The 10,568-nt window shown below is 40.4% G+C and overlaps 1 protein-coding gene across 2 annotated transcripts in view; it reads right to left on the bottom strand.

Moving 5' to 3' along the window:
• PRR16 (proline rich 16) overlaps positions 1-10,568 on the bottom strand; it is a 317,291-nt gene that overhangs the window by 124,402 nt on the left and 182,321 nt on the right. For both annotated transcript variants that reach the window (XM_006033670.2, XM_014524716.2), the window contains one exon: positions 8,733-9,623. In XM_006033670.2, the coding sequence (XP_006033732.1) occupies positions 8,865-9,623 (759 nt within the window). In that variant the 3' untranslated portion in view covers positions 8,733-8,864. The remainder of the gene's footprint in view (positions 1-8,732; positions 9,624-10,568) is intronic.

Below are 10,568 nucleotides of genomic sequence, written 5' to 3'. Positions count from 1 at the left end.
TCCTGCTGACCTAAGGAATGCTAATATTGTCACCATTTTTAAAAAGGGAGATAAGTTTGACTGTGGAAACTATCAAGGTAACTATCTTTCCATCACTGGGAAGATCCTTGCTCAAATTCTGCTGAACTCACTGCTCCTTGTTGCTGAGGAAATCCTTCCCAAGTCTCATTGTGGCTTCAGACCATCAACAGGCATCATGGACATGATTTTTTCAGCCTGGCAGATCCAGGAAAAATGCCAAGAACACCACCAGGAACTATGCATGGCTTTTTTTGATTTGAACAAAGCCTTCAACTCTGTTAACCATGAGACTCTATGGAAGATCTTATCAAAGTTTGGCTGCCCAGGGAAATCTATCACTATCCTAAAACTCCTTCATGACCAGATGCCTGCCTCCATCCTATGCAGTGGCTCTGCTATGGAGCCCTTTGCCATTCGAACTGGCATCAAGCAGGGCAGTGGCAATGCATAAGAGGTGCACAAGGGTGCACATGCACTCCCTGAGAGTGCTGGTGCACCCCCTGAACGGCCGCATTCGCCACTTAGGCAATGAGCAGCGGGGGCAGGCAGGAGTGCTGGTGCCCCTCCTGCAAGCACTGGCTGACCGCTGCAATTGCTGCAGCCACTTCTGGGAGTGACTGTAGCTGCTTCTAGGAGTGGCTGCAGTGATCAGCCAGCACTTGCTCCCGGAAGCGGCTGCAGCGATTGGCCATCACGTGATTGCTCGCGGGGGTCCCCCCCCCAGGTTGGCATGATTGGTTGCAGGGGGGGCCTGTACCCCCCATGACTAAGGCAGCACCAGTTGTCCATGAAGCAGGGCTGTGTGATTGTACCCGTTTTGTTTTCCATCTTTCTTATGGTAATCAAGATGCTCATCCATGACTGTCTGTCACATGGCATCGGCACTGAGTACAGGATGGACAGGTACCTTTTCAATCTTCCCCGCCTCCATACCAAAACCAAAGTTACTTTGGCCTCAGTCTTGGAACTTCAGTACTCTGATGATTGCGCTGTCATTACACATATGGAGAAAGACCTACAAATGGCCCTTAACTGCTTTTCTCAAGCATACCAGTGCCTGGGACTAAGCCGTAACATCAGAAAAACAAAGGTGCTTCACCAGCCTGCTCTGAACTGATCAACTCCCCCCAGGAAAGATACTCATTGACAGATAGGACCCATCACACAAATGCCACTGAATCATCATGTGTTCAACAATCACATCAGGACTTGAACAAAGCTCCTACTATATAAGGCTGTCATAATCCCAACTCTTTTCTATGGCTGTCAAGTTTGGGGGGACCTACAGGGACCACCTGAAAAGCCTGGAATGCCATTACCAGCACTACCTCTAGAAGATCCTTGGCATAAAGTGGGAGGATCATTGCACAAATGCCAGTGTCCTTACCAATATTAACATCACCATTATGAAAGCGTTGATTACTCAACATCAGTTGTGGTGAACAGGGCACTGTGTGCGCATACCTTATGTACGTTTCCAAAACAACTGCTATACTCCCAACTCAGCCAAGGACAAAGGACACATGGGGCCAGAGGAAATGCTTCTAGGACATCCTCAAGGCAAATGCTAAGTGTGGCATTTACACCACCAACTGGGAAAAACTAGCCCAGGACAGGGCTACATGGCAACACCTTGCGAGAGAAGGTACATCTTATTTTGAGGAAAAGAGTTTCATTTTGGAGGTAGAAAAGTGACAGAAATGGAAGGAAAGGAAACAAGACCAAGAAATCCAGGGTCCAACTTAGCCTTCTTAGCCATCAACAAATTAATTTACAACCCTTTACTTGACCTGAGGGAGTGATCATCTTCGACTGTGAGAGATCACTGCCACCGCTGCACAATGTAGACTTAAAAGTATCAAGAAGGGGTAAAAACTAAATAATAGTCTGAAATGGTTATACACAACCATGGTTACTGAAGTTGTGTATAATATTAGGTCCTTTCATTTTTAGTATACTTAAAAAGATCTTGCTGCAGAAGCTCAAAGTATGTTAAATATAATTTTTAAAATGTTATATTTTGGTAATGATCTGTCTTTGAAACTATCTAGTTATGGGTGATTTGCTATGAGCTCTTAAGGATGATATAAAACAGATTACTTCCCAAGTGTTTTAAAGATGCTTCACAATAGCTGTGGTCTGAATATAAGAAATGTTGCTTGCTGCATATAACATTGTATTGTTCCTTATAACATTTTAATTTAAAGTTTCTGGGCTATATTATAAAGCTTTAAGTTAACTACTTCCAATGTATTGCAGGTTTACTTATTTTCATTTAAACTTTATTTTGTCTGTTGATACTGTAAAAATGTTATGCCAGTAAAAATAAAACTCACTGCAGGAAGAAAGACAAGAAAAACATCCATTATAAAGTCCTACATCTATAATATTCTTACTAAGTATTATATGCAGCTTTGATCCATTAAAGAAAGACTGGATTAGCAAATATTCCAGAAAAAAATGATACCCTTCACGCTCCAAAACTTTATTTCTGGCCCAAAGGAACATCACATCTTAAAACCTAGCATATAAAAGCATTAGGGAAAGTGAATTAATGCAGACCAATGGTGCAAACAAGCATTTCAACAACCCCACTCACATATGTGCCTGACCTAAACTTCAATTTGGTTTTCTTGCAATTCGTCCAGCTGGAGGCAAGTTGGTGGGGGGAGGAAGGGAAAGGGGAGAAGGGTTTGAGGGATACTGGCAGGTATGGTAGAGGGGGCTGGCAAGTGCCAGTGGGGTAGCTGAATGAGAGGCTGGGCTTTCCCAGCCCCAGGGCTATGCTGTGAATATGTGCAGGTATTCCTTAGGTTGGGTTAACCCATTTTAGATTGGGTTAGCCCAGGCTGATCTAAAGTTCGTTCACTTCCAAGATAAACTAATTTTATATTGGGCACTCCATTTTTAGGACAATTTAATCCCTATGAATGCTTGCACCACTGATCATTTAGATAAACCTAACCTTGGTTAAATCAATCCAAATGTAACACTAGTACATACCCATAGTCAAACTGTATTTTAGTTAAAATCTTGCTACAGAATTCAAGACAACTAACAATATTTTTAACCATGTCTGCGATACACAGTGCCAGTACTTACTCTACATAATGACTGCTTTGGTGCCAAATTAGTGCAAATGCAGCAGCACAAAAGAATACTTAAAAAGCTATGGAGAAGATTAACAGAATCCTCAATCTTAGCCTGCAGTGACTAATGCAGACTAATGGGAAAGTGCAAATACAGCCTCATAAATCTCCCTCAACCCCCAAAAAGTGCATCATTGCTGCATCTTCTCTTCAGTCCCCATCTCCAGGCCAAACTAATGCATGGACTTGCTGGTACTCAGATGGATTATAGTTGCTGTTTGGCTCACTGCTGCTTGGCATACTCTTACAGCTGAAATACAGCATCTTCACTGTATTCCTTCCCTAGATCCCCCTGGGCTGGAGGGAGTGGAGGGACGGGTGAAGGTTTCCCCCATTCCCAGTTTCATGAGGAGGACTGTCTCACCCCAGTCACTGGTCACTGACTGCAGAAAAGCAGCATCTTCATTGCTGGTCCCTTACGTGGCTTGCTGCCTACAAAACTTCCAAATATTATTGAGCAAAAACATTTCCTTTCTATAGGAAAGAATCAGTATGGCACCTCTCGGAAGGCTTGATAGCTTCCTTCACTTGACCTCATATATTAAGTCATACAAGGAGTGAGGTGATTATCCCTCCTGGCTTTAAAACTGGATTGGTTTGTTTTTTGAGAGGGTGGGGGCAGAGGAAGAAAGAGGAGAAGGAAAAGGGATCAATTTGTTATTTATATTATCATGGTACTGAGAAGTCTCAGCTAATATCAGAACAATGCTGCGCTGCTGTAAAAGCTATAATAAAAAAAAAAAGAGAGACCACGAATTGTGTTTGCAGAAATTGAGGAATGAAGATAAAGTACTTTAGCAAGATGCATAATTCCACCCAGATCAGACCTTCTGTTGATGGTAATAGGATTACTTAGATGATCTGAGGGCATCCACCAGTTCCTGTAGTGTCCTGGAACAGAACCCAGGGAAAGAAAACCTGTATACCTAGTATCTGAGACTATTCTTGGGAGAAGAACTAGGTTTAGGTACATATAGTAAGTAAAGAACACAATCCTAAATCTCTACTTAGCTGCTTCACCTTGTACTGGTAACCACATCTGGGCAGAAACTAAACATTGGCCCACATGTAAATATTAAAAACCTAGCTGCAGTAACATCTAAGATTATTGACACTGAAATCAAGATAAGAATCATTTAGGATACACATTTTAAAACTGTAACCTGAAAAGTCCTCCAGTTGGCAAGATGAAAGATAAATATAATTAAGATTTTCCAGAGAAAAAGGTGTGTGCCAGAACTGATAACTAGCTCTTACATTTTAACAACTTTGAATAATGCAATAGGAAAATTTGCCTGTTGAGCCTATTTTTTCTTGTGATTGACAGTAAATACTATAGCTAAATTAAACTTAACATGCTTCAGATGACCTCTGAAGCCCTTGATACACAGTAATTTTGGGTACCCCCTGGAGCTTGTAACACTTGAACTGTCCACACATTATTAACACCTTCAAAGTTATGCCACTCTAGAGCAGGATCCATGTTACCCAGCTCATGTTACGCTAAGGTGTAACCATTGTGGGATACACCTTAGTGTAAACTTCCCAACTCCATCCTCCCCTGCTGGATCAGATGAGGCCCACTGCTCCCCTCCCTCCCCAGCACCCCACATCCCTGCTCACTGCTTCCTCCATGTCCCTCCCCCACACTTCTGCATACTTCTGGCTGCCTGCATCCTCTGTCCCAGGCTCAGCCCAGAGAAACAGCAGGAGCTGGGCAGGCAGGTTAACCCTTCCCTGCCTGCTCACCTGGGACAAACAGCACAGGCAGCCACAAGTAAGTGGAGGGGCGGTGGGGCACGGGGAGAACATGAAGAGTCCTGGGGGACAGAGAGCATGGGAGAAGCCTAGAATGCGAGGGAGGAGATTCTTACCTTTGAGTCCTCCGGACTCCTGCTGGTCTGAAATGTGACTGCTCCAAACTCGAGCTAGCACCAACACTAATCAACATTTGTGCGGCTCACAGTGCAAGGTGTAACAAGGCCTCTAGTCATGTTTGGAAAACAATGTACAAACCACAAAACTGTATTGTCTTACACTACCATGTATATTTATTGTATTTATCTTTTTAAATAGGTAATAATAGAAATTAATTTTTGTTTACGATGCTGTTCCAGACCTGAGTTCTCTTGGACAAAATCAATTGCTAATAAATTGGTGCCTGTTCTGTAGGAAAGTTAATCATCTGATAGGATCTTCTGAAAAGTTAAAATTTATTTACTTTGGATTCCAATTGATTTATACCCCCTAGAGAAAAAAAAATGAGTTATGGAAGGCAATATTATGGCTCCACTGAAGTCACTAGTAAAACTCTTATTTCATTCTACATGGTTAGGAGGGAAAACTAAAGGGTGCCCACCTCTTCACATAAGGGAGCTGGTTTAGAGAGTTAGATAATTTTTTTATCATACGCCTGCTTAAAAGAACTATTCTGAAGGGATATAGGAGCGGAGGCTGTTGGAAGCCAGTTTAGTAGAGCAGAAGCTGTAGCTTCCAGGGAGCAGATAAGGAAAGAGATAAGGAACAGACAAAGCAGGATTAAGGTACCAGTACTGAGAGATAGCATCATGGTTGGGTCTATACTAGAATGCAGATAAATGTTATCTAAAAAGGCTTCACAGGGAAAGACAAATATCTTTAAAGACCAAAAGAGATGAAAGAATACAAGAAGAGAAAAAAAAAACGTACAGTATTTCAAACAGAAATTTAAGAACCGGAGCTAAGGTGTACTAAAAATTAAACTTAGAGAAAGGTATATAACAAACAGGTTGGTGCATATGACCAGTCTCCCTCTACGTAGAACTCATAACAGACAGGTTGAGTTATAAAAATCAGTAGCTACAATACTACATCCAAGAGGTAGGTCATACAATTGGAATTCTGCCATCATACTAAAGATTAAGCAAGGGACTTCCAGAACTAAAAGCAGGAGGTGCTACCACTTGAGCTAAGATTCTGCAGCTGCAACGTGAGAACCAAGTTGCTGAAGCTGTTGAGAAAGAAAACTCATATCCTCTGTGAAATTAGATCACAAAGGGAGAGCTGTAACATCTAGTCACCCTGGGTTATATGTTAACACAGTGAGCACAGTGAAAGGAATCAGAAGCTTAAAAAAATTGGAAAAGAAAAAAGAGAGCTAAGACAAAACTGAACTAGACATATTATAACAAACACAAGATATATGACTATAACTTCTTCTATACAATATGTGCTATTTAAAATTTTTTTTTTTTCTAATTGCGTTAAATTATAGCAGTAGGCATATATTGTAACTTATTATGCTGAAGTCAGTAGCCCAAGATAAAGCTTTCCTTTTTTAATGGGAACAACTATGCAGTTGCATTGTTTGAGTGTGGATATATGCATGTCATTAACATCCTGACTGTGTTTAAAGTCACAAGGGTAAATGGAACTTCATGGAAGGTTTTGCAGTACTTTTGATTTTTTTGTAGGAAAAACAGTTCCTTATCCCTATTGCAACCAAAATAATTCCGCTGGTAAAAGCAAGTGATGGGATCGAACAACAACAAAAAACACTTGGAAGCATACAATAGCTAATGACTACCTTGCATTGTGATAACTGGATATACCACACAGTACGATGCAGTATGAGGCTCTAAGTCCCAAAGGCATATTTGTACCATATGCAACCTTGCTCACTGTATAAAATTCAGCAGGGCTTAGTAATTTGCTACAGAAAGAGCCATTATGTTTCCTGGATATTATGCTTGTTGCTGGTTTTGTTATTTTGGTCAAAGTAAATTCTTCAAAGATACAGTAATGTGAACCTAGTGGAGCATCTACAAGGCTTAGTTCAGTTGAATTTCTCCTGCTACGTGCAAACATAAAGGAATATATTTTATTTCCATATTGGTTAATAAAACTCCACAAATACCTGGCCAAACTCTTTCAAAGCTAAAAAGCTTAACTCTGTTTTGCATTCTAGTTCAAATCTAAATACATTGTTCTGACCCATCTACCTATATTCTGCTGTTTGTGTAATTTTCAAACTTAATTTTGGAGGGATGTATCTGTGCTAGATACCAACATTCCTACTTCTATGAATAATAAATGCTCTTTCTAAAATACAATTAAAATGATAGAGAGTTTTCTAACTCATAAGAATATTAATTGGGTTCACCACCAAAATGTGATAAAGAGAAATATCTTGTTTTGCATGTTATTTCTTAGTAATTGCACAGAGCTTTTCATCTTCAAAGCCCTTTACCAGCATTAACCAGCCATGGCCGAAGACTTAGGCAAATTTCCCATTGTCTTCAAAGGAGGATTTGCATGAAGAACTGTATAAAGACTTGAATTTCATCCATGTGAACAACCAAGTACTATCCCCATTTTACAAACAGAACACTGCAAGCAGAGGACAACTGATAGGGCAGTGACTTCTCTTGCCAAAAATGTCAGTAAATATGTAATCATATCAACATGATCTTCAAGTTGCAGCAAGGGAAGTTTAGGTCAGATATTAGAAAAAAACTCTCTGACTAGGATGGTAGTAAAGCACTGGAAAAGGCTACCCAGAGATGTTGTCGATCTTCATTCTTGGAGGTTTTTAAGAACTGGATAGACAAAGCCTTGGCTGGAATGATCTAGTTGGGGATGGTCCTACTTTGAGCAGGAGGTTGAACTAGATGACTTCCTGAGGTCCCTTCCAACACTAATCGTCTAGGATTCTGTGATTCTAACGTACCTTCCAATTACATCTTCATTTCCATACCTAAGATACAGCTTTCTGAAAGTTTAATGATTACATCATATATACAAAGCATACATGATGCTCTTGATGCAAGCACTCAGGCATATAAAATAGGAATCAGAACTCATGGCAAAGGTGACATATTTTATTAGACCAGCTAGATATTTGCAAAAACAATCTTTATTTGCAAGCTTTTGGGTGCCCACACCCTTCCTCAGGAATAAGAGAATGCAAAGACTGTAACACTTCTCCTACATGGAAATGAATATTCCTATTTCACAGGAAAGCTGAAGGTGTTGTAAGATCTCCTGGTAGGACAAGTTCATTTTGTGCATTCTCCTATGCCTAAGGATGGGTGAGTGCACCCGAAAACTGGCAAATAAAGCCTTTTTTTGCAATATCTAGTTGGTCTAATAACAGATCTCACCACTGCTATGAGTTCTGATTCCTTTTGCCTGTAGACTAATTGGCTACCACCTGCATCCCTGGGGCATATAAAAACATATTTGTTAAGATTCAGTCAGGAATCTTTAGCTGGAGCTGCAGTTTGCTCCACCTAATGATACATTATATTTTTAGCAAGTGTACTTCAAAAGTTTCACTTATTACAAAGTCCTATAATACTAATTATTCTATTAGCACAGGCATACTGAACTTTAACACTAATTGCTACTCACACACAACATTTTCAAGATGAACTCTGAACATTGGTGAAACCACAGTTAGAAATGTTCAGCTGTAATTGCTTTTTACAATCCATGATCTGAAGCCTGTTCACTGTACTAGAGTACTTAACAAAAATTCTTTGGTGGGTATATGGGATATCAAATAACTTTATTTGTACTTACCATGTGATTTTATGCCACTTCGCTGCACACAGGGTGTAATATTGGGGCTTTTTATTGCTTGATTAGAAAGTGCTCATAACCTATTTGTTTATGCTTATATATAGGAAAAAACAGTTTCTCAAGTGGCATACATCACACTGTTGTAGTGGTCGATTTCCTCAAGATCGTCTTCTGGGGTTTTGGTGCAGTTTGTGGAGGCACAGTTGCAGGTCGGAGAGGAGGAAAGCTATTACTAGGACTTATTCCCAAGCTTCCATTTTCTAGAGGAAATGGAGGAAGAGGAGGTGGGGGAGGTGGGAGGGGAGGACATTGGTGAGGAAGCTTTCCTGGCACCCGGGCAGGCTCACTGTGCAAGTGGACCTCCCTGTTTTTAATGTTATACCGAACGTCACAGTCAGGGCAGTAGCCATGGTACTGAACTTTCTCATTAAATCGTACCCGTTCCCGTGTTGCTGTCTGAGGACACCTGTCTTTATCAGGTCTATGGATCAGAGGCTGCAGTGAGACTTTGTCCAAGTTACTATTAGGTATACAACACACATCCCCATTTGGGATTTTGTTTGGACCTCCTGGTAAGCCTCCATTTCGAAGCAGGGTCCCATTTGTCTTTACAGGGTTAGCAGAGGGAACCAGTCTGTGAGGTTCTTCACACTTTACAGGAGTCAATCGTGGAGGAGGTGGTGGTGGGTTGGGCTTCCTCAGTACTGTGAGGATGGCAGATGGATGTGCCGGAGGCTTGATGAGCGGTGCATTGGCACGCACCTTGACCTTCTCCAAGCTGGATGCTGTTGTGCTGCTTGAGCTACTGTTCAGCGTGTCAGTTTTGGAACTGTCTGTCATCTCATCCTCCAGCTGCAGGTCAGAGGTCAGTGTGTCAATCTGGTCGACCACCTGTGCAGAAACCAGAATGAATTATTGATAAAGGTTTGCCACAGTAAAGAGAAACAAAGCTGTATTCGCAATCATCTTTGTTCCTTTCTTGGAATTCAAATATTTTAACATTCTGTGTGATGAATCACTGTTTCTGCTTTTGTCTTGTCTAAATACAATAATTGAAAAAAAAAAAAATCTGCGATTATTCCTCTCATCCAAATACAAACAAAATACAATTTCAGCCTTTCCACAATATTTCTGAATCTTCTCTCCAGGGCTTACCTACTAATAACACTGTGTGTGAACTATAATCCTTCAATAATACGGTTTGCCTCAGTGCAGTATAGGGCTGAATTATTTAACTTCAGCTTGTAAAAGATGATATTTGAATCTGGATGCACTGTCAAAGATCTCTTAGAGCTGACTTTTAACATAATCCACATTTAAATATGTATCTCTGAATTGGAAATATTGTAGATATACTGCCAAAAGTTAAGCTACATTCCTTTAGGAACTATTTTCTATATAAATAATTCAGGTAGTGAAATGCACTACCTGGCTTATATGAAATGATCTCTTTTCTTTTGGATCAGTAATGCATGGAACCAAATTCAAAACAGAGCTATTTTAACAAAAACAACAAAATAGATACAAAAATTGTTTGCAAAATGTACCAGTGGATATACCTCAGACTTAATTTTCCATGCATTTTGTACAAATTCCTCTACCTATCATACTTCTAAATTTGCTCGTTTCTATAGCTTCATGACTCTTCTACTTTGCTACTTTACAATTTATGATCTCAGCTAATTCAACATTCCCTCCACTAATTATAACAAACTTTGTACACTGATTAAAAGCCCTTGTGAAAAACCCTGCCTAGTCATTAACTCTAAAATAAGCATACCAAGGGGGGGGGGGGGAAGCACACAAAGGGGGAAAAAAAAAATAAAAAAAATACAC

This window comes from Alligator sinensis, unplaced genomic scaffold (assembly GCF_000455745.1).
Source record: "Alligator sinensis unplaced genomic scaffold, ASM45574v1 scaffold582_1, whole genome shotgun sequence".
Classification (NCBI taxonomy): Eukaryota; Metazoa; Chordata; order Crocodylia; family Alligatoridae; genus Alligator; species Alligator sinensis.
The sequence above is the reverse complement of the archived record's forward strand: the minus strand, read 5'-3'. Positions and strand labels throughout refer to the sequence as shown.